Raw genomic sequence first — 23,779 nt, forward strand, 5'->3', positions numbered from 1 at the left:
GTGTGCCAAGTATAAATCTCTTTCTATGGTACTCACAATTACCCAATGGGATATTATTATCTCCATTTATAGATTTTAAAATACTAGGGCAGAGAGATGAACTAATCTACCCAGTCACGTGTTACTTAGCAATGATAAATGACTCCTCCCCACCCCCACAAAAAGATCTGGACCTATTGCAAGCTGCTTTGGGATTTATTCCTAGACCCCTGAGACTTCTCTGGTGAAGCCTGAAAAGCACAGGACAGAATGATCTCCAGAGTCCAGCTCAAGCACTCCTAAATCAATTTTAACTATATCAGTGGATTAAAGTTGTCCTCCTGGTGCCCCTGGCGGATGAAAGGGGCTGGGGAAGCTTTGCGGGGTTTCCGGGGGTTCAGGTGATCCTACTTCGGCCGAGGGCGTCCTCTACCTAGACTGCCGCCTCCCTCACAGCCCGGTATTTCCAGCCGGCGTCGCTGGCACTTCCTCGTTCCCGCGCGCCCCAGGCTTAGCTTGCAACGCCCAGCTCCGGCGCTGCTCAGGCGGGAGGGGGCCAGAGGGGAGATGTCGCAACCCTCTCCCTCCCTCTTTCCCCGCCTTGGCATTCAGTCACCTCCCAGATGAGCCCGCTCGCAGAAGGCTGCGGGCCGCGAGGTGCCCGGCATGTCCCCTGAGTGCGCGCAGGCGGCGGGCACTGCGCCCGTGCGCAGCCTGGAGAGGGCCAACCGCACCCGTTTCCCGTTCTTCTCCGATGTCAAGGGCGACCACCGGCTAGTGCTGAACGCCGTGGAGACCGTGGTGCTGGCACTCATTTTTGTGGTGTCGCTGCTGGGCAACGTGTGCGCCTTGGTGCTGGTAGCGCGCCGACGGCGCCGCGGCACCACCGCCAGCCTGGTGCTCAATCTTTTCTGCGCGGACCTGCTCTTCACCAGCTCCATCCCGCTCGTGCTGGTGGTGCGCTGGACGGAGGCCTGGCTCCTGGGCCCGGTTGCCTGCCACCTGCTCTTTTACATGATGACCCTGAGCGGCAGCGTCACCATCTTCACGCTGGCGGCAGTCAGCTTGGAGCGCGTGGTGTGCATCGTGCGCGTGCAGCGGGGCGCGCGGGGCCCGGGGCGGCGGGCGCGGGCCGCGCTGCTCGCGTTGATCTGGGGCTACTCGGCGATCGCGGCGCTGCCCCTCTGCATCTTCTTCCGCGTCCTCCCGCAGCGGTTACCCGGCGCTGACCAGGTGAGCGCCGCGGTGTGCGCGCCGGGCAGGTGTCCGGGAAGGGCTGGAAGGCGGAATGCGACGGAGACGGTGATCTGGGATGATCATTAACAAAAACAACAAAACAATAATAGGCCATTTGTGCATTTAATAGTTGTGTCACCGTGCTCGATACTAAGTTTTACCTGTTAAATTTCACTATGACCCTACGATGTAGATTACATTAAACGCCCGCCAAAACGTTGTGAGTGGAGTCCCCAAAATGCTTGTAAGGTGCACTATTGCGAGGTTAATGGAGTAACGGGGGCTTAACGGTTAGACAGACGGAACTTGGGAGACCTGGAATGACTGATCACATTATAGTAAATTCTGCTTTCTCGCAGTACTTATTATCATACGTATTTACAGATGAGGAAGCCAAGGTACGCAGAGAGTGAATTGCTCAGAGTATCTCACCCTTAGTGAGAGGAGGAGCTGACATCGTGCTCAGCAGATTCGGTGCGAGGTGAATGAGGGTCTTGCTTTGAGAATCGCGGGCATGTGTGTGTGGATGGGCCGGAGAGAAAGGGCCTTGGAGACCCAGAGACCCCAGACCTGGTGCTGCCTCTACAGGGGTTGTCACTTCCTCTCTGGAGCCTCAGTTTTTCTAACTGCAAAACGGAAGGGATTAAACTGGAGGGATTAAATTATACCGCGGTATCTTACCCTGGGGGTTTTGGATGAAGAGTGACTTCAGAGTATCCTGGGCGCCCGAAATATTCCGAAGATTCTCAAGTCTGAGCCCCTGAGCTTTACTCGGGCGGCGCACCCAGAGATGCCATTAGGATCTTTGTGGGATAGAACAAAGCTTCTGCTTTGTTCACGACATTGGCTCGAGTCTGCTCCAGTCCCACGGTCCGGAATTGCGGGCGCGGGTCTGCTCTCCTTGGTGTGCTGCGGTGCGACTGCAGGCAGGGCTTGCGCGTGCGGAGATTCAGCCGAAACCCCAGACCTGGACAGAGGCCCGCGATTCTGGCTGTTATCCCGGCGTTAGGTTCTGTGCGCCTCTCGGGGAGGGCCAGGGACAGAGGTCTGTGAGCCCCACCGGAAGGCGCCTGGGGGGCGGGGGTGGAGGGGGAGTACTATTTCAGGTACACTTCTACTTAACCGGCAAATGACACTAAAAAACGAGGCTCTTGTCACCTCCCAGCCAACAACCCAGACTAAAACTGCTTGCTGACGTGGACACAGGGGTTGTTTGAGTCAGAAGGCCTTCGCACAGAGGCAGGACCTTCCGTGCCTTGCCACTCTGTATTTTACCCCAGGTATGGCACCTGTGGGGGCTGGACCCTCCACAGCTCTTCAGGGATGGCGGGAGTTTTACCGTAAGATGCCTCTGTGGAGTTTCGCGTTGGGGTGACCTTCCTTCAATCCTTTTTGGGGCTGGGCACACACACCCCTCTTATTATTTTACTGCAGATACACCACTTTGGTCTTAAGAGCCTTTGGAGAGGGAGAGAGTGGGCCAGAAGATTAGGGATAAGTGAGCTGGCTGCGCGAGCCATGTTCCCCAAGGTGGAACTTGTGAAACTTGTGATGAAAACCTGGGACAGTCCTTTCCAGCCTCCATCCTCTGTTGTTTTCCCTACCTGCTCCACACTAACAACACACACATACCCACACCTCCCAACAAACAAATCTCCTGGTTCCTCAAGGGCTATGCCCTGAACATGTAGGAAACGTCTTATTTTATAGGTGGGTCGACTGAGGCTCTGCAGTTAAAGGAATAAGTTGAGAAGAATGAGAATTGGGGTGGGGGGGAAGGGAGGGGGAGCATTAAAAAAAAGAGACAGAGAAGGATCTAGTCTAGACTGAACTGAGAGTCAAATTTAAAATTAGCAAAGACTTGTTTTCTCAATCCTCTACTCCCAACTTCCTGACTCTGCCTGCCCCCTCCCACTTGGACACTAAATATGGAGGTTTTGGATGGGGGACATTTTCCTACCCAAACCACCAGCTCAGAGAACTAACTAAACCCAGGCGCAGACTGGCTCCCTCCCCTCCAGAAGAACAGGCCAGGGAGACAGTGTCTCTCAGAGTTTTCCGCTTATCTGAACTCCACCCCTGGTCAAACCCAGTCCCCAGGAACGTGGTTATCTTTGTCCATTTGGACAGTGGGTGCCCAGCAGTCAGGGTAATTAGACTCTCGCAAACTTAGATGAAATGGTAGACATTCTAGAAAACGCTAGATAATTTGGTATTAGGAATGCAGATTTTGGAGTCAGATGATCTGAGTTTGATTCCCATCCCTGCCGTTTAGGAGCTGTGAGACAGAGGCAAGTGGTCTCATCTCTCTTATACCTCACTTTCCTCATTTGCAAAATGGGCACAGTAGCAATTTTACCCTTATTAACATCGTGGTGACTATCTTTAGTAAATGAACTAACACCTGGCACACACAGAGTTAATCACTCAAGAGTTGCCAGCTATTATTAGTCTCCTTATCTTTGGTTATAAATATTTTAAACATTTTTCAAACAGTATAATTCTTCTGATTGCTAGAAAATAAAAGACTGACATTAAAAACAAACAAGCAAAGAAAACACTGCCATTTTAGGAGAGTGGACACATCCTAGCAACTTAGCCATCTCAGCCAGGTCATCCCAGCCTATTCCAATAGGATTCCTGTCTGTGCGTGCTATGGTCCCAGCAGGGCGTGACCCTCATTGGCAGGTGGGGAGGACTGTCCACCCTGGGCAGAGTGTGCTGCCCATTTATTCTGCAAACATTTACTGAGCACCCCTCCCTCCTGACCCCACCATGAGTCACATGACCAAAACACTGTCCTTCTCTCCAAGGAGGTGCATGTAGGTCACCCAGCTTCTGGTCTCAGACCCTGGCACAATTCAGTAACCTCACAGTAACCCCACGAGTGGGTGTTCTCATGTTTATTTTCTGAAGGAGAAGATGCCTAAAGTCACAGGATGAACAAAGGATGGAACTGGAAGTTAGCCAGGGTCTGTTTGTCCCTCCAGGATCCTCTCCCATGAGTTCACACTTCCAGAGGAGTGCTTGGTCACACTGCTCTCTGCCCTGTCCGGGTTTCATTTCAGGCCAATAATGCCGTTGTGTCTCTACTGCGTGTGGACTGACTGAGGAGACAAGTTTGCTTACGTTTGCTGATATTAAAGGATACTTTTAAGATACAGGAAAGTAAGTCCATTTCTTGCATGGGTATGTTCTTTCTTCTCAGCTGGGAAGCTGAGAGGAGTGGAGATATAGAACTAGGATGCCTAGTTTCTTAAAACAACCTTGAGGTCTTCCATCTTGTTTGAAGAGGTGGGGCAGGGAGAATTATTTACAAAGGGATCCCCAAGGGTGTTCCAGGAAAAGTCATTAGAGAAGCTGACAAGAAACAGCTGAAATCAGGTGGCCTTTGCAGATGAGTCAGCTGGTGGGGGGAGGGACCAGCTCTTGAGCAGTAGATAGATGTCCCCCAGTCTCAGGGGAGTCTTCCTGGAAAGCCATGAGTGACATGGGGGACTGGAGCGGCGTTACAGCAGAAGAAACAGCCCACATGTTTGCATGAGATGCAGCTGGAAGGGTTGCTGGAGGCCAACTAGAGAAGGGCCAGGTACATACCCTTTAGGGCATTGGGACTTACAAGGTGAGAGATGGCTGGGTCTTGGGGGGCAATGAGAAAGAGCTTGTGGTGAGTTGCATAGCTGTTAAGACAGAACCTAGGAGTTCCCTCTGAGTGGAGAGAGAAGAAGGTGGAAGGGCAGCTGTCAGGTATCTGACAGCTTGGAAAATGGAGGCTCTGTGCCTGGATACTATGATGCAGGAGGTGGAATCATTGGGGTATGACACTGGAGGCTAGGTGTGCCTGTGAAGCATCCTATAGAGATGCTCTTGGGGTGGGGAGGCCAGTCTGGGGTTCAGCGGAACACTGGGCTGAAAAGAGTAGATGGCAGCAGCATCTGCAAAAAGCCACCGTGGAAGTGGATGAGACTGCCAGGGGGACACAGAGATTGGGATGGGAATACAGGTCACCCCCAAGCACATTTCACACTATTGTACCTGGCCTCCCACCTACATCCTTTCTGATTGGGACATGGAGCTCCAGCCTCCTTTTTTCTCTTGGCCAAAGCCCCATCCTCACAGGCACAGTTGACACGACCCCTCCTGGATGCCGCGTTCTTGGTCACTCCACAGTCCCATCACCGGTAGCCCTCTGGGCACTTCTGGTTCACTGCTGTGAACTGTACTGAAGTTTGTTCAGTTTGTACTGAAGTTTCCTAGTGCTTTTCTCCCTCCCTGACTGCACCGCAGCCTCCTGGCCCATTCCCTCAGTGGCCTCTCAGTGGCTCAGCCACGGTGGCTTGAGTCAGTGAGTGGTTGGACAAATAGATTGCAGGACACCGTCACCAGCTGAGCCAACGCCGCTTGTGTGGCTCAGTAGGAAAGGAGACCCAGTGCCTTTGGTTTTCAAATTTCCTTCTTAAAATCAGAAAACATTTTAAATGTGCAGAAAAATTACAGAGAATATTCTAATACTCACGCCCCAACCTTCCAGATTTGACTGACTGCCAAACTCCTTTACAAGTCACAGCCTCTGAGAATATCTAGAAGCAAAATGACTTATGTCGAATGGACTTTCCCACAGAAACAAACTTATAACACCATGTTAGGTCTTGGACTGTGGGCCTGGTGCCTGTTCTTTTTTTTTTTGAAATGATGATAAATACTGCATTTAACCAATGACACCATATAAAGCTTTCTAGAGTACATGTAATTAGTCATTTAGTTCACGCAAGCCACCCTCACTGTCTCTTAGTTCATGGATGAGGGTGCCTGGCAGAGTTCTTATCTTACTTCCTTACACACTCCTATCTGGAGTGAGAGCCACGATCAAAAAGTCAAAGAGCATCTTCATTAGTGTCACGGAATTTGAGAGTCTTGAGAGTCTGGGTTCGTTGTGTTTGTTGAAAAAAAAAAAAACCTGTTCAGGTTTCTCAACTATCATGGTAATTTGTATTTCATATTTGCTCATCATTTCTCTTACAAATAAACTTTTACTGCCATTTTTTCCCTCTTGTAAGAGTCACATAGACATATTATAGAAAATTTAGAAAATTCACATAAGTCAAAAGAGTAAATATAACTTGAGTCCCACCTAGAAATAGACACTGTTAATTTTCTGGAGTGTATCTTTCCAGTCTTTTTTTTTCCCCCACATGCCTATTTTAATGAGCACAAGAAAATGACGGAAGCATCATTGTGTTACAAATGCCCACTGAGTCACTCAGTGATGAGAAGCCTTTATCTGTCTTTTCTGAGCATTTCTTAACATCTTCACCTTCCAATCACTGAGCATAATTATTAGCAAAATATTAAAATTTACCTGGTACTCATTTGTGCAAGAAAATCTGAAGGAAAATTTCTCAATATTTTGAATCACGGGGGCTTACATACTTGACATATACCATTCCTGCATCAAGTGTCTGTGTGCTTGGCTTCTTTTGGTCTTTTTTATTTTTAATTGGATTTCCAGTCTTTTCTATGCTTCTCTGTGTGGGTGTGTGGGTGGATACCTGTACATTCACACCTACACATTTTCCTCAACATGAGGCTGATACAGGCATATTATTTAAAGATCTATATTTCCCCCCTAATTTAGAAGGAACACCTTGTTCTATCATTACACATTCTTCTACAAATTCTTTTTAAGCCTGAAGAAAGTAGGGCAGACATTCTGGAGAGGGTTTTTGGAAAGAGTTTGGGGTCTCTTGGGGGTTTTAAGAAATGGTTCTGGGGTCATCTGTTTCTCTGTACATTTTCCCATCACAGGCGTAAGAATTGGAGACTAAGTCCCACTCAGGGCTGGAATCTGTTTCTCCTGATAGCTGCTTCAACATATCTGTTGATATGTGTTGCCCACCAGTGTACCCGGAGTGAGGGGTCCCTGGTGGGGGGAGGTCTGAGTACAAGCAAAGGTTGCGTGGATTTCCCAAAGAACTGTGGTCACTGCACTGCCAATATTCAGAAGATCCATGAGAGATACAGATTTCTTTCCAACTACCAAAATGTAGACAGCTCTAATAAACTTTCTTCCATCAGGTGTGCACAGTGGGGTGAGGATAGAATAATAAGTTTCTAGAATATTCAGTGCATTTGCAAGTCATCTGAATCAAATAGGAAAAGGAAGCAACATTCTCACCCCAACTGCACCCCCCATCTCAAGGTAGGAAATGCTAGTCACTCAGTCATGTCCAACTCTTAGCAATCCCATGGACTGTAGCCCTCCAAGGGTCCTCTGTCCATGGGATTTCCCAGGCAAGAATGTTGGAGTGAGTTGCCATTTCCTTCTCCAGGGGATCTTCCCGACCCAGGTATCAAACCGGGGTCTCCTGCATGGCAGGCAGATTCTTTACCATCTGAGCCACCAGGGAAGCCCACCTTAAGGCATAAATATAACTAAATGATTCTTCCCTGCCTGACTTGCTTTAGAGTTTTCTTGGTAGATCCCTGGATATCCTTTATAACCACTCAGATCTTTGAAGATGATTAAAAAGGACTATATCTTTAGTGTTTTAGACTAATATTTTAGGGGAATGTTTCTAAGCCTTAGTTCCCTCCTCTGTGTATTTGGGGAAAATAACTATGCACTTCAAAAAAGGCTGTATTGAACATTCAATAAGATAATGTGTGTAAAGTGTTTCCTGGCCAAGAATAAATGCTCAGTGAATTTCAGATGTTACTATTGTTTGTTAATACCAAACAGGAAAAGGGGTGATTACTTGATTGTATTTTGAGTTCAACCACGCAATTTTGATACATGTTGCTGCTGCTGCTGCTAAGTCGCTTCAGTCGTGTCTGACTCTGTGCGACCCCATAGACGGCAGCCCATCAGGCTCCCCTGTCCCTGGGATTCTCCAGGCAAGAACACTGGAGTGGGTTGCCATTTCCTTCTCCAATGCATGAAAGTGAAAAGTGAAAGTGAAGTCGCTCAGTCGTGTCCAACTCTTAGGGACCCCATGGACTGCAGCCTACCAGGCTCCTCCGTCCATGAGATTTCCCAGGCAGGAGTACTGGAGTGGCGTGCCATTGCCTTCTCCTTGATACACATTAGAAAATGATAAAAATTCTGTCCCTTTGCTTAGTCTCCGTTGTTGATGTTTAGTCACTAAGTCATGTCTAACTCTTTGTGATCCCATGGACTGTAGCCCTCCAGGCTCCTCTGTCCATGGGATTTCCCAGGCAATAACACTGGAGTGGGCTGCCATTTCCTTCTTCTCAAGGACCAGTGTCTCCTGCATTGGAGGCAGCTTCTTTACCACTGAGCCACCAAGGAAACCCTTTTCTTAGAATAACATTCAATAAATGTTGGTCAAATGAGTGAATGATGCTGTGGTTGATGATACTGCTTTTGGACAGTGGTTAAGATGTCCTGTCCACCAAAAATCAATAATGTGGTCTTTTCACAGAGAAAGTGTTCTTCAAAATTTGTTCTATGTGTTTGAAAGTGTGTAGGGCTCTTGTTTTCTAAATAGTTTTGTCCTATAGTCAAGCAGATGCTGGAGATTTGTGTTTGGGAGGATGGATAGATAGATGGAAGTCTTTTCCTTAACCTATTTATTCGTTGGAAGAAATTATTGTAGTAGCTCTTGGTAACTATCCAGTGAGTTCCCAAAAGGTTTTGGGGTTTGTAATTAGTGTCAAACATTTGAATTCAACACAATGTAGCGATAGCAATAGCAGCGAGGTCACAAACTTACACACTCTTCCGTCCCATCTCAGTGGTTTTACCTCTTTAGCTGATGTCTGCGGCTGCACCTTCGCTTCACGCCTGTTGGGTGCTTCCCTGCAGGAGAGGAACACGAGGACAGAGTTCCCGAGTCTGGGCTCCAGCACAGTTCTGGAGTAAGCCATGACTGCCTTGATGCAGTTTAGACATTTGAACATCCCCCAAACGAACACTTAATGCCCTAATGGAGACTGTTGCCTTCAGCAGTGTGACTATACTGAAACCTCGCTCCTGGTTTTATATGTTTGCGTGTAGCACATCTCTTCCAATCTATGTAAACTTTCAGGGGTCAGATTTTTCTCCTGTAAAATGAAGGATTTGGAAGAGAAGCCTCAATGGCTCTTTGCAGCTCAGTCCAAGGAAGTAGAGCACTGAACCCGGGGTCATGCCTTTGGACACGATCCGTGTGATGGAGCCATGATCCAAAATCACGCCTAGGTCTCCCAGCCTTGGGACCCTGAGGCTCATGTGCCTCCACTGGAGAATGGGAATAATAATCACAGTGATTCTGAGGCAAATCACGGTTTGAGGCAAATGACTTGTCAGTGGGGTTGTGTGGGCAGTAGAAGGGATTCTAGGGTTTCTTATCATACCAGTTGTGTGACATCAAAACAGAACAGCGTAACAGTGCCAGATAACCTCAACTAGGCTTGAGCTAAAGGCCAAATAAGAACCCCACGTTAAATGACCTTCTCTTCCTTTTTGTATGTAGGAAATTTCGATTTGCACGCTGGTTTGGCCCAGTATTGGCGGAGAAATCACCTGGGACGTGTCATTTGCTATTTTCAACTTCTTGGTACCAGGACTGCTTATTGTGATCAGTTACTCCAAAATTTTACAGGTACGTTTGCTTCAAACCCAGTGGCTGAACTTCATTCGGGTTCAGATGGAATCTTAGCATTTCTAGGTCAGAAGTTACCTTAGAATTCACATCAGCCCAATCCTGGCTCACTCCCCAGATCCATCCCTCTAAGGGACAAAAGTGTGGTATTTTTAAAAAGTTTTATCTTTGTGATTGTTATAATTATTGTTTTTGCTGATCACTAAGGTAATATAACTCATTATAAAAAATTAAAGACATAGAAATATGCAACACAGATACTAAAAATCTTGTCTACCCCCTTTGTTGGCAGTTTAAAGAATTTTTTTTCAGGTTATATTTTATTCATTTATATATATACATACTTATATGCAATGTGAACATGTATATGTACATGTGTGTACATATAAACATACACACACACACATATATATATACTGAACCATATAAAATGGTCAACTATTAAGTATCAACTATTTCCATGGTTCAACCATTTTATTTTCAGATTTGAGATAATGCTTTCTACTTTGCAACTTCCTTTTTTTTGCAACTTCCTTTTTTGATGAGGACTATATCGTGACATCTTTCTGTATCAGTTCCTGTACTCTGCCTCATTATTTGCAATGACTTCATGGTCCTCCATCATACAGATGTGACATAATTTATTTTATGAGCTTTTGGGTTGGGTTGTGTCATTGTTTCCCTATCACAAACAGCAATGTGGCAATAAAGAATGTACACTTTTAAAAACTGTAATTGAAGTACAGTATAAACACAGAAAGCATATACACACAGCTCACAAACTGACCACACTCCTAGAAGCAGCTCCCAGAAGCTGAACCTCACCAGAAGCCCCGCCTGTCTCCATCCATTGCTGCCCTTCACACCCAGGGCTTGTGCCTTTCGTAAGTGCACTGAAACAGGAAATGATTTCCTCCTTCAAGTGTGACTATGTACAGGGATGTAAAAAAAGACCTGCCAGCCCTTGAGGCAGCACATTTGCATATGAGATGCTGGCCCAGGCAAAGGAGGCGTCTGCCTGTGTTCACGCTCACTTTAGAAGGTTTAATACAAAACCTCTGAGTCCTCTCCAATGTTTTACAGTTGTTGAATCTTGGTTTTATAGCATATAGTGGGTCATATGGTAAATGAGCATACTGAAGTGGGGCCCTTAGGTCCTGCTTGCTGTCTGGCCACTTTTATGGCCCTTTCTTTGTAGCTAAAGATCTGTGACCTGCTTAGAGGTTTAGAACCCCAAACCGAGCCATCTTCCATCTGAGTCTTGTAGTCCTTGGATTCTGTGAGAGAGGACCACCACGTTCATCCCTAGGCTCTTTCCCACCAGTTGGCTTGTGACCCATTTAAGTGACGCTCCACCTGCGGCTTGTTCAAGGGTGTGAGGCAGATTCAAGCCTGGCATTGAGGTCTACAAGGTGCTTACAGTGGGAGTCTGGCATGTATAAATGCTCTGTGAGCTTTAGTTACTATCATTATGTTAAAAGAAAAAAGCGAGGGAAAAAAGAGAAATGTAGATTGCAGTTTTTTTTAAGGTTTATTTATTTACTTATTTCTGGCTGCACTGGGTCTTTGTTTCTGCACTCCAGCTCTCTCTAGCTATGGTGAGCAGGGCTACTGTTCATTGTGGCGTGCGGGCTTCTCACGGAGGCGGCTTCTCTTGTTACAAAGCACGGGCTCCAGGCGTGTGGGCTCCATAGTGGCGGCGCTTGGGCTTAGTCGCTCCACAGCACGTTGGATCTTCTGCGACCAGGGATCGAACTCATGTCCCCTGCATTGGCAGGCGGACTCTTAACCACTAGACCACCAGGGAAGCCCTGTAGAATGAATTTATTTAAAAAAAAACATTTTTTTTTTTTTTTTTAACAAGCGGTGTTTACACGTGCCAGGAACTCGTCTACTCCTAACCGGAATTACTGATGAGGAAACGTAGGCATAGAGAAGTTAAGTAATTTATGAAAGCTCACACAGCTCATAAGCAGCCTTATCATGACATAAACCTAGCAGTCTGGTTCCAGAGTTCCAACACTTTAATTCTTCAGACGTTTGTCGAGGATCTGCTGTGTGAAGTGTCGGTGTGGGGGTGGAGAGTGGTCAAGAGCAGGTCACAATCTGGAAGGAGCTTTAACACAAGAAAAGGAAGGGGGAGACACAATTTTCACTGCTCTGCAATGCAGTGAAACCCATGCTGAGGCTTTGTGTGAAAACACTTTGCAAATTGTTAAAAGAGAAAAAAGAGGGAAAACGGAGAAAGGCAAAGGGCTGTAAAAGACAAAAGGATGTAAAAGAAGGAGACCTGAGAGTGTTGTTTTAACAACCAGTCCTGAATCTGCCCCTTACTTGCTGTGTGGCCTCAGCAAGTTACTTACCTTCTCCGAACCTCAGTTCCCTCGTCTGCAAAATAATGATCAAAAGTCCAATAGTTTCAGATTTTGGTGAGAGACATAGGAGTTACTCATGGTGCGACTGTGGTGAGTGTCACACCTGCTTGTAGCAGGGGATGAAGAAATTACTGCTGCTGTTAATTGTTAGGCAAGGCTGCTCCTCTCATCCTCTCACAGCATGCTAAGAGGAGGTACTGCTGAGATTTTTGAGAGAATGAACAGCAGGGCCCAGATTTGGGGCAAGGCAGGAACTAGGATCTGGTGGTGGGGCTGGGCTGGTTGGTTGGCTGGGGGAGGGCTGGGCAGATGCTGGCGGGGGCATCCATGTCTCCTGCTTGGGCGGTCGCACCCCTGAGCCCCGAAGAGGCTGAGAGGGCTCCGATCTGCCTCTATTCACTTGGGCCTCACACTACTCAGCCGCCTTCTGAAGAAGGATGACTTCTCTGGAAAGGTTTCCCACCCCCTCCATCTTCTCCTCATGCCAGGGCTCACCTGGAAATATCCTTGAGCCCTGAGGAGTTGGGGGAGGGGTCCTCTTATCCGTCCACATGTAACTGCAATTCCAGACACTGCGCGGAGAAACCCATGGCCAGCCTTCCGTTCTTCCCATCACAGATCCCAAGACGGCTCCTGGATGAATCAGATTGTCCGCTGTGACTCACAGTTATGAAACGGTGTTCTGAGCAATGAGTCAAAGATGTGATTTAGATCCCATTACTTCCCTCACACACTCAGGAAAAGCTAAAACTCTCTGCTCAAGGCCCTGTGTGATCTGGCCCTTGCCTGCCCCCTCTCTCTCACCTGTCTTCTCCCCCCATCTCCCTTGTGTCCTTGGGGCTGTTCCTCACATATGCCAACACGCTCTGCCTCAGGGCCTTTGCACCTGCCATTTCCTCTCCTGGATCTCTACCCCCAGGCTTCTGTGTGGGCCACGCTCCTCTGCTCAAGAGACTCTTCTCCAGAGAGTCCCCCTCATTCTCTAGTCCCTCACCCTGATTTCTTTTCAAAGCACTTCCAACCGTGTCATATTCCATATGTGCATTTTTATTTGTTTATCGTCTGTCTTGCCCATTAGAATGCAAGCTCTCCAAAGGCAGACACCTCATTTTGTTTACCGCTGTAGTCCTGTTCTTAAAACAGAGCCTTGATTATTCACTGTAGGGGATCAATAAACCCTTACTGAATGAGTAAGAAACAAACTTTGATCACCCTGAAAGGGCCAACAACACCTTCTTCTTTGGGGCAGTGGGAAAACCACAGGACAAAGAGTCATAAGATACAGATTCTAGTCCAAGCTTTATTACTGCGTGACCTTAGAAAAGTCACTTGATGAATGTGGGCCTGTTTCCTCTGGAGCCAAATGGGTCCCAGGGCATTGTTTAACATGATAAAATGAGAGTGCAGATATTATGTTTCGAATAGACTGCTAGACTTTAATACGAAAGAGGTAAAATGTGATTTTGAAAATCGCAACATTCATGCAAATATAAGACTTTCAGAAAATTACTTTCCACTCCACTGGTAAAACTGCCTGTTGCCCCTTTCCCAGGAGGACTATGACATGCGTCCTCATTTTGCACCTGTGGGCAACTTGGAAGCAGATGAGCTTCCAGGTGGAGAACCCAGCAGAGCCTCCTAGCTTGCATCTCTCTCTCCCTCTGAAGATATTCATAACTGAGAGACGGAATCAGCCTTTTTGCCGAGCTTTTTCTGTCAAGAGTGTAACTCTGGAAAATCAATTGAATAACAGTGTTAATTAGCTATATTTATAGAGACACAATTAGCATATCATTTGGAGCCACAGGACAGGTAACTTTGCCAGCAGCCCTACCTCACACCTGTCACTTCTAACTCTTAACTAACTCAAGCACTGTCTCAAGGCCTGAGAGGTGTTGCTCTTTTTTTTTTTTTTATTAATTAATTTGGTTGTGCTGGGTCTTCATTGCTGTGTGGGCTTTTCTCAAGTTTCAGACAGTGGGGCTATTCTTTAGTTGCAGTGCACAGGCTTCTCATCATGGTGGCTTCTCTTGCTGTGAGTTCTAGGATGTGTGGGCCTCAATAGTTGTGGCTCCCAGGTTCTAGAGCAGAGGCTCAATAGTTGCAACACACGGGCTTGGTTGCTCTGCAGCATGTGGCATCTTCCTGGATCAGGATTATATCTCCTGCATTGGCAGGCGGGTTCTTCCCCAGGGAGCCACCAGGGAAGCCCAAGGTGTCTGTTTCAAATCATCCTGACTTCTATTCCTCACAAGCAGTGGGATGTGTTCTAAAGGAAGGGTTCCATTATCTTAGAAAATGCTGGATTAATCAAGGTTAAGTGGGCTTCTTTGCTGCAGGCCTTTTCAGAGCCTTTATTATGCTAACAAACTTTGAGAATCTCCAACTCCAGAACAGAGTAGGCAGCACTGCTAAATCTGACTGCAGACTGCCTTTTCCCCACAGAGCTCTCTCTGGGCTGGTGCTCCACGTACTCTCCTTTGAGCACAGCTACTTTCAAGTCCTGCTTTGGGTTGCTGGCTTGCCCTGGCTGAGCGTTGAGAGCAAGCTTCATCCAGGTTCTTCATTTCCGGGGCTGCTCCCACTGCTCAGGGCAATGGCCTTTTCCACGCTCTGCCTCCCTAGATTCCTCTTGCCTCCTGACTCAGGCGTGCTCTACATCTCCAGTGGCTTTTTCCAATCAACAGTTTCCCAGGGTAATAGTCTCCAGGCCACTCCCCAGTGCCTTTGATCAAGCTGACCTTGCTCACGGGTGGGGCTTGGTTTATACTGTCACCCAGTAACCAGCACCATGGCAAGATGAGACGCTTCCAGGATTTGTGGGACAGCTTGTAGGTTTTTTGGTCCCCTCCCTTCCCTCCTATACTCCCCACACCAAACACTAGAGTGGAAGTGCAGAATGGGCAGGGCTCCCTTGCTTCTTGCTGTGCATCCAGCACCTATAAGAGTGCTGCCCACAGAGTAGGGGCTTAATAAAGTATATGTTGAAGAGAGAGTGAGTGTCTGGCCTGAAGTTGGAAAACCTTTACCTAGCTCAGGGCTTAGAAGAGAGAGGAAATCCCTTTCAGCTAAAGGTGAAGGTGTTAGGTAGTAAGCACATGGCCCTTCCTTTCCCCATGCTTGGCTGTCATTCCTTAGCTTTGGGCCTGCTGGCCTGTGATGGAAGAAGAGGTGGGCCCTCTGGAAAGATGGAGTCTGTTGTCTAATGATCGGGAGGGTGTGGATTGACCAAGCAACCCCCAGAGGAGACCCAAGGGGCTGGAGCTGGGTCACTGGGAGTGACCACCCCCACACTCACCTGTCTGCAGCCATGGTCTGGTGGCATGGGGTGGGGAGAAGCTTCGCTCAGTCATGGCCTTCAGATGCTCAGTGAATGCAAAGGCAGCAAGTCAGACAATTTAAAAGCGACTCTTCAAAGGACTGGGGGAAAACCCCAAGCCTATTGTCTTAGATGCCTGCTGCTGCTGCTGCTACTGCATCGCTTCAGTTGTGTCTGACTCTGTGCGACCCCATAGACGGCAGCCCACCAGGCTCCGCCGTCCCTGGGATTCTCCAGGCAAGAACACTAGAGTGGGTTGCCATTTCCTTCTCCAGTCCTAGATGTGTAGTTCTCATATTTTAGAGATTGAGAAGCACCTAAAGAGTTAATGAACAGTGCGCATTCCTGAGGCCTCTCGGATCCACAGAAGTGGTGTCTGAAGGGGAGCCCACGTATGTGCACTCTATTAAGCGCCAGTGACCCTGATGGGGGTGGCTGTGGGCCACGTTCCTGGGAGCTCTGTCCTCTGTTCTGGAAGCTGCAGGATGTCCCAGGCAGTGAAGAGCATTCCCCCTGAGGTGTGCTTCTCCACCTTGACCTTGAGACAGTGAGCAAGTGACTTTACCTTTCAGAGCCTAGTCTCTTGCCCCCCAAATAACAGAACATACCTGAGAGGCTTGTTTTAAGGATTAAAGTTAATCCTCAGATGTTAATCGAGCATTTAATTTGATCTAAAAGTACATCAAGCATTTAGTGTGATGCCAGAGACACTTTAAAGCCTGAATGAAAGTTGGTTAGTCATGTCATCTAAAGTAGGGAAGGGAGCAGGGGAGGAGCCACATTTGATTATAATGGGCCCATTTTCCTTCTCACTCCCTCAAAGCTGTGGGAACTGTGGATGGAAGGAAATGGTAGCATCAGTCGGTGCTAAAAAAAGAGCCAACCACATATTCACTTGGCTCATGAGTCAGTCTGTTTCGCTGTCTGCTCATAGTCATTGTCAGGCCCTTGCCAGAGCCCTGGACCACAGAAGCCACAGGGCGGCCCAACCCCCAGGGAGCTGCAGCCTGTGGGACTCAGAGGTAAGAATGATGCTTCAACATCTACCAGAGAATATGTGGCAAGTGCCATGTGAGCACCTGAAACAAAGCATTGCAGGATGCCAACGGGAGGTAAACCAGGATGTTCCCAGCTTTAGAACTTGGAGTTACAGGCTGGACAGAAGGACTGCTACTGTTGGAGATATTAGAGGGTGGGAAGGAGTTAGTTTAAGCATGGACAGACTGCCAAGGTTTGCAGTCCAGCTCTGCAGCTGCTTAGCTGGGTACTGCTGGGCAATCTCCTTAACCTCTTTGAGCCTCAGTTTCCTCCTCTGTAAAATGGGGATCATCAAAGTACATAAGTCACAGAATCATTGGGAGAATTTAGAGAGATAAGCCAAGTGATAGGCACAGAGGCTTGGCACATAAGAAGTTCTCAATAAATACGAACTTTCATTTACATCATTCACTCAAAAACCTTCTAGGGAATTCCCTGGTGGTCCAGTGGTTACTCTGTGCTTTCAGTGCCAAGGGCCTGGGTTCAATCCCCGGTCAGGGAACTAAGATCTGGCAAGCCACGTAGTTTTGGCAAAAAAAAAAAATCTAAAAGACACTTGGCAGAGCAGTGTAGACAGCACTAGCAACGAGGCTGCTGCTGGAATCATCCTTGTGTGCCCACCAGGCTGCACTTAGGCTATTCAGAAGTGGTACCATTTTGCCTGGAGCCCTTCCACCTTGGGCAGCTGTTACCCTCCCAAGTCTACCATCCAAGATCTCAGATTAACCAGCTTTCACCTGAACACATATTCTAATTTTGATTCTACACAGCACCTTCCAGCTTGGATGTGCCAACATGACTTCTAGCATGTGGGTCTCAGATGGTGGGTCACATCTCCTGAGCAACAGCCGCACTGCAGAGCACAAGAGCCAGGAGGAAGGCAGCCCTGTTGGAGCCATTTATGGTATCACTAACGATATCACTAATCTTCAGGTCAGCTGAGCTGGATTTTCCCAGATGGTGGCTTTAGCCATTTAGCATCGGTGGAGTGAACTTCAACAAGCTATTCAAATTTCTTGAGATTCAGTTTCCTCATCTCTGAAGTGAAGATAGTAATAGTACAAATCCAAAGAGCAGTTGTGAAGATGAAATGTGATAATTTATAAAATAAATGTATAGCCCCGTGCCTGGCACACAGGGAGCTTCCATAAAGCGTGGTGATCACAATTCCTGTCATTCATGGTGGGAAGGAAGGGGTTCTGTCCATTCAGTGTCTGTTGCCCAGATCAAAACTACTGCACAGAAGCAATTGCATGTAACCATAAAACAATTAAAATGGCTATCCTTTAGCTGAGGAGGGCGCTACAATCCACTCCACTATAGAATCCCATGGACAGAGGAGACTGGTGGGCTATAGTCCACAGAGTTTCACAGAGTCAGACACGACTGAAGCAACTTAGCATGGCACAGCATGTCCTTTAGCTAGTTAGAAGCATTCTAAAGAGAATATTTTAAGCCATTCAGATCTTAGAGTGAATCTGGCCCCAAATTTGAATGAATCTAATTACTTTCTAATTGTTTCACTTCTTGAGATTCAAGAATCATAGGGCAATGGTTGTAGGAAGGCCAGGGCAGAGCTAATGATAAGACTTTAGGCCATTAAAATGTCCAGACATGTAAGCACTCTTTGTGTGGCCAGAAGACTGCTGCTGCAGGAAAAGCAGAAGGACACAGGGCCAGACTAAGCAAAGGAAAGTTAGCAAGCACCACGAATGTGGTAAGACATCCAGGGTTGGATCTCTTCCCTAGGACAGAGGTCGTAGACTAGAGCAGAGCATGTCAGGCTAGTAGGTCCAGGGCTCCACTGGGCTAACTGCACCAGCCTACCCCCCACTCCCACCCCAGCCTCTCCTCTCAACCCCCACCTCTTGGCACCCCCAAAGCTGAGCAAGTGATACAGGAGGGCAGGCCTCCTGCTTTCTGGCTGTACTTAGAGGACAACTAGAAATAGGTGGAAGGGCAGGACACTGTAAGTATGCCCAGAGCCTGAGCACTGGGCTCTTTGGAACCTCTGGGGAGGTCAGGCCAGCCCACCGCCCTGTGCCTGGAAGGCACAGTTAAACGGCAGCCCCACCGCCTCTCTCAGGGACTCGGCTTCTGTAGGGTTTTTGCTCCCTGACATGAATAGTTCCACAGCTCCTGTTGTCAAAGTACTTTGGCTAAATCCTCTCTCGGGGGCCTGTTGCCCACCCTGTAGAATGAAGGGTTGGGTAGGCCTTGGCTACTCAGAGTGTGGTCCTTGCAAAGTCAGAATCTACATTTACATGAAGTGGGGCGGAAGGCCTCACCGGCAGAGTGAAGTCTGAGCAGTGCTACTCCAACTCTGCGCAGGCCCACCCAGCGCCAGTACTCTGGTTCTGAGATGTTATGAAACATTTGTCTCTTCCAAAAATACTAGTTTTACATGGGACAGTGGGATGAGAGGACATGCAGGGCTTTATTTTAATCTGGTCAGCTTGCCTTAGTTGATGGACCATTTCCACATGCAAGGCTGCCCACTGCCAACCAGTAACCAGCCTCTCTGACCGACACTGAAGCAAAACCCTCTAACTGAACAGAACAGACTGGACAGAAGACCCAGACAGCAGTGCCTGCAAGGGCTCCTGACAGAAGAGTCCAGAACACCCTTCTGAACCCACATCACCAGAGTAGCCTGCTTGCCTGCAATCCCTCTGCTCTAAAGCTGACCCTGCTCGTTAGTACAAAATATTAGAGATCCTTGCAGTTCCACTCTTGGGAATTTATTCTACTGATATTGCATCTAGGTGTGCAAAGATATGTACAAAGATATTAATCCTACCTGTTGTCATCTCTCACCTGGGGGTACAAACAGGAAATGGTTTCAGTTTTTCAACACATGTCACTAGCAGTGATCCGACCAGTTCTTCTTTCTTACTGGGAGCAGGAATCTTTAAGGACACCTCAATTTGATTTCAGAACTTTCTAGTCACCTTTTTGGATATGCCTGCTTGTTTCAAACAATGTATCTGAGGGCCAGTTTAAAGCTTCCCCATCTCTAGAGCACAGAACGGGAATTGTGGGGTGGGTGTGTGGAAGGGGGAAGGAAGCGCTGTTCTGTCAGTGACTCCCATCTCCCTCACAGACAAGGAACCTGCCTGCTTGCCCGTGTGAGGGGATTGTCTCTCTCTGCTGGCGGTTTCCTCTGGTCTCCATATAGCTGCTGGTGGTGCCAACAGACCTTCATGATGGGGAGATGGTTCCCAAACAGCTTGTACTTTTGAGCACATACTGATTTTATATACTCAATTACTTAACACTTTCAGAAACAGAAATAACGGGAGAGATGTGTATCTTTATCTGTTTGGGCTGACATGACAAATTACCACAGACTGGGTGGCTTATAAACAATACCCTCCAAGCCCCACCAAAAGTATTTCTCCATTTCTGGAGGCTGGAAGTCCAAGATCAGGATCCAACATGGTGGGATCCTGATGAGAGCGCTCTTCTGGGTTGCAGACTAACTTCTCTCTGTCTTCACAGGGTAGAAGGGCTGAAGGAGCACTCTGGGGCCTCTCATAAGGGCACTAATTCCCATGATGAGGGCTTCTTCCCTTAACCTAATTGGGGCAGCTCCTAATAACAGCTCCTCATAACATAGCCTTGGGGGTTAGCTTTCAACACATGGACTCGGTGGGGACACATTCAGACCACAGCAGTGTGCTTCTGTGAATGATCACACATCTCTCTTCCAGACCCTCCCATTCTGGCTTTTCCAGGTGGGGCTAATGGTGAAGAACATGCTTGACAATGCAGGAGATGTAAAAGACGTGGGTTTCATCCCTGGATTGGAAAATCCCCTGGAGAAGGGCATGGCAACCCACTGCAGTATTCTTGCCTCAGAATCTCCATAGACGGAGGAGGCTGGCGGACTACAGTCCATGGGGTTGCAAAGAGTTGGACATGACTGAAGCGACTTAGCACAGCACACACAGTACATCAACACTATTTGCAACATGGATTTACTTCGGCCTTATTCTCAGGAGGCCAGCTGCCCCATTTCTCCAGCACATCCTTAGTGCAGGAGGAGAGTCAGGCCTCTGAGGAGGGAGCCCTCTCCACACAAAGCTCCAAAGCCAAACAGCCCCAGTGCAGCGAGGATGGCAGATTCCAGCTCCTGGGGCTTCTCTGGTCCTCCTAGAGCGACACCCGCTGATATCCTGCCGTAAACCGTGGCTCTGGCTCTGTTTTGTGTTCCTGCAGATCACGAAGGCTTCCAGGAAGAGGCTGACCATGAGCCTGGCCTACTCGGAGAGCCACCAGCTGCGCGTGTCCCAGCAGGACGTCCGGCTCTTCCGCACCCTCTTCCTGCTCATGATATCCTTCTTCATCATGTGGAGCCCCATCATCATCACCATCCTCCTCATCCTGATCCAGAACTTCAAGCAGAACCTGGTCATCTGGCCGTCCCTCTTCTTCTGGGTGATGGCCTTTACGTTTGCCAACGCGGCCGTCAACCCCATTCTCTACAACATGTCCCTGTTTAGGAACGAATGGAGGAGGTTTTTTCACTGCTGCTTCTTCGCGGAAAAGGGAGCCATGTTGACAGACACGTCTGTCAGGAGAAATGATCTGTCTGTTATTTCCAGCTAGTTCATTTTTCTCTACAGGCATCTGTGTGTCCCTCTCTGGCCAGCCGTGGTGTGTTTTCAAAGGGAGATCGTTTCCATGACCCTTGGCACCAGGGTACCGGCTCTCAGAAAATGTAACCTATGCAAATGCCCATTTTCAGCACCAGTAAATTAAGGGGTGATCATTCAGTATAACAGTTTTATCCTGTATAGAAAGATTTGCTGTGGGTTCCTTTTCGATGTGAACTTCTTCAATGTGGAATATGATTAAATGTATTAATTTTTGTTTGTGACTATTCAGCCATCTCATCTCCTGTTTGTAAAGCCACGCTGTGCAGGTTTCTGAAGTGAGGCTTGGACTCATGACTCGGTCTTCTCCAAAGAGTCACGGCCACCCTCGCTCCCCACCCTGGACCTGCAAGGCTGCAGGATCATACATCAATGTGAAGAGTGCTTGAGGAGTTTCCAAGGAACAAGAATTTAATTTCCGAGGAATGAAAGGTGACTTTGTTCGTCATTGATAAGAGGAGAAGCTTTGTCATGAAGTCACAGAGGAGGTCGGATGACTCTAACATTTGAAAGTCAGAGCAGGAGTGACTCCCTTCATTGGTACCTGTCAGATGCCTCTTAAGCACGTGCTGTGGTCAGTGTTCTTGGTGGGAATACAGCAGTGAACCACAGCCACGGACCATGTCCCCATGGAGCTCACTTACCTTCCAGATGGGGCAGAGAAACACCAAACATGGCAATAGATCACATAGTGTTACAGAGCGAATTAACGTTATGAAGAAAACGGGACAGTGATGACAATTTAGATGGAGTGGGGAAGGGTCTGGGAAGACCTTTCTGAGGGTGATATTTGAGCCATAAGGGCAAACCACAAGAAGGAACCAGTCACGTGAATCCAGGGAATGAGGCTTTGCAGACGGAGCAGACCCTGGTGCTGGTGCAAAGAGGCTTGTGTGCTTGTGGGACAGAAAGACCGGTGTGCACAAAGCGAACTATTGACTGAGCTTCCTCTAGGCCAGGCCCTGTCGTTGAAACCAGAACAGAGGGATGCTCTGCTGGAGGCCATCAGTGGAGACGAGAGGGGTTACAGGGCTGGCTTATACTGGGCTAGGGAGTCTACCATCAATATTTGTTCTGTGTTCAGTGGGCAGCCACTGGAGATTTGCATTTGGATGCGGATATGACCTGCTATTTGTTTTTAAATACTCTTGTTGCCCTGTTCAGGAAATGCACTTTGTGGAGCAAGAATGAAAATGGACACCAGTTAGCCAGCTGCCAAAGTAAAGAAAGAAGATGGGGAAGTTGGAGGTGGATGACATTGCTGTTGTTGTTCAGTCATGTTCAACTCTTCACGACCCCATGGACTACAGCATGCCAGGCTACCCTATCCCTCACCATCTTCCGGACATTAATGGGGGGTTGTGAGAAATGATCTTGGGCATACTTTGGGAAGGCAGAGCAAACATGACTTATTGATTGACAGGATACAGAATGTGAGGGAAAGAGAGGATTCAACAGAGACTCCTGACAGCCACAGGATGGAGGGCAGGCAGCACAAATGGGGAAGGCTAGGAGAATGAGTCCATTCTAAAGTAGATCAGTCCTGGGTGTTCATTGGAAGGACTGATGTTGAAGCTGAAACTCCAATACTTTGGCCACCTGATGCAAAGAGCTGACTCATTTGAAAAGACCCTGATGCTGGGAAAGATTGAGGGCAGGAAGAGAAGGGGATGACAGAGGATGAGATGGTTGGATGGCATCACCGACTCAATGGACGTGGGTTTGGGTGGACTCCGGGAGTTGGTGATGGACAGGGAGGCCTGGCATGCTGCAGTTCATGGGGTTGCAAAGAGTCGGACATGACTGAGCGACTGAACTGAAGTGAGGAGGATGAGAGGTAGAAGAACCAAGAGTTTCATTTGGGGCATCTGCATGTGCAACCCCAGTGAGAACCAAATGGAGAGCCGGTAGGTGGATGCAGGGCTGTGGGGTACAGGCCTGAAGATCAGTGTTGGGAGTCATCAGAGTGTTTGCAGATCTATGGTTTTATGAAATAAAAAGAGAAGAAACCAGAGCCAGAGAGAACCCAGGGACATGCCAGCACTTGGAAGCTGGGAGAATGGCTGGAACAGTAGCTCGGGGCCTGGTGCATAGTGCGAGTGCACCAATCTGTGTCACCGAGGAAGTTGGAGCCAGTAGTTGTCTGCTGGTGGAATTTCTTAAGCAGCTCACTTTCAAAGTAAGATTTATCACAAGCTTGAGGACAAGAGGACAGGGATCCTTTGTTCATCTTTAGTTAATAAATTTGGTCAATTAAAGTTGCCTTTTGAAGCGATGCATGACTGTCTTACAGGTCTCTGGGGTGACAGCCACTGCTGAAGAGCCCAGCTCCGGCAGCCCCTTTCTGGTGAATGACAGGCAGAGCTCTCCTGTGCGTGTTCCCCTGCCTCCTCCCCCTTTGGTGGAAGAACGAAGCACAGTGATTCAGGGCCCTGGGAGCCTCCTGGCCCCTTGATATGGCAGCACCCAGGCAGAGGTCTCTGCACACACAGGAGGTTCCCCGCCTCCGGACACACCTCATAAACGTCAGCCTGGCATCCGCCAGTGTTTGCACAGCTCCTAAGTGCTCTA

General features: G+C 48.1%; 1 protein-coding gene across 1 annotated transcript; it reads left to right on the forward strand.

Annotated features, from left to right (window-relative positions):
* Positions 1 to 23,483, forward strand: FFAR4 (free fatty acid receptor 4). The gene is made up of 3 exons (XM_019953063.2): positions 1 to 1,212; positions 9,690 to 9,818; positions 20,772 to 23,483. The coding sequence occupies exons 1-3, from the start codon at positions 646 to 648 to the stop codon at positions 21,159 to 21,161; spliced, it is 1,086 nt and encodes a 361-aa protein (XP_019808622.1). The 5' UTR covers positions 1 to 645; the 3' UTR covers positions 21,162 to 23,483.
* Positions 23,484 to 23,779: the final 296 nt, after the last annotated feature.

This window comes from Bos indicus, chromosome 26 (genome assembly GCF_029378745.1).
Source record: "Bos indicus isolate NIAB-ARS_2022 breed Sahiwal x Tharparkar chromosome 26, NIAB-ARS_B.indTharparkar_mat_pri_1.0, whole genome shotgun sequence".
NCBI lineage: Eukaryota > Metazoa > Chordata > Mammalia > Artiodactyla > Bovidae > Bos > Bos indicus.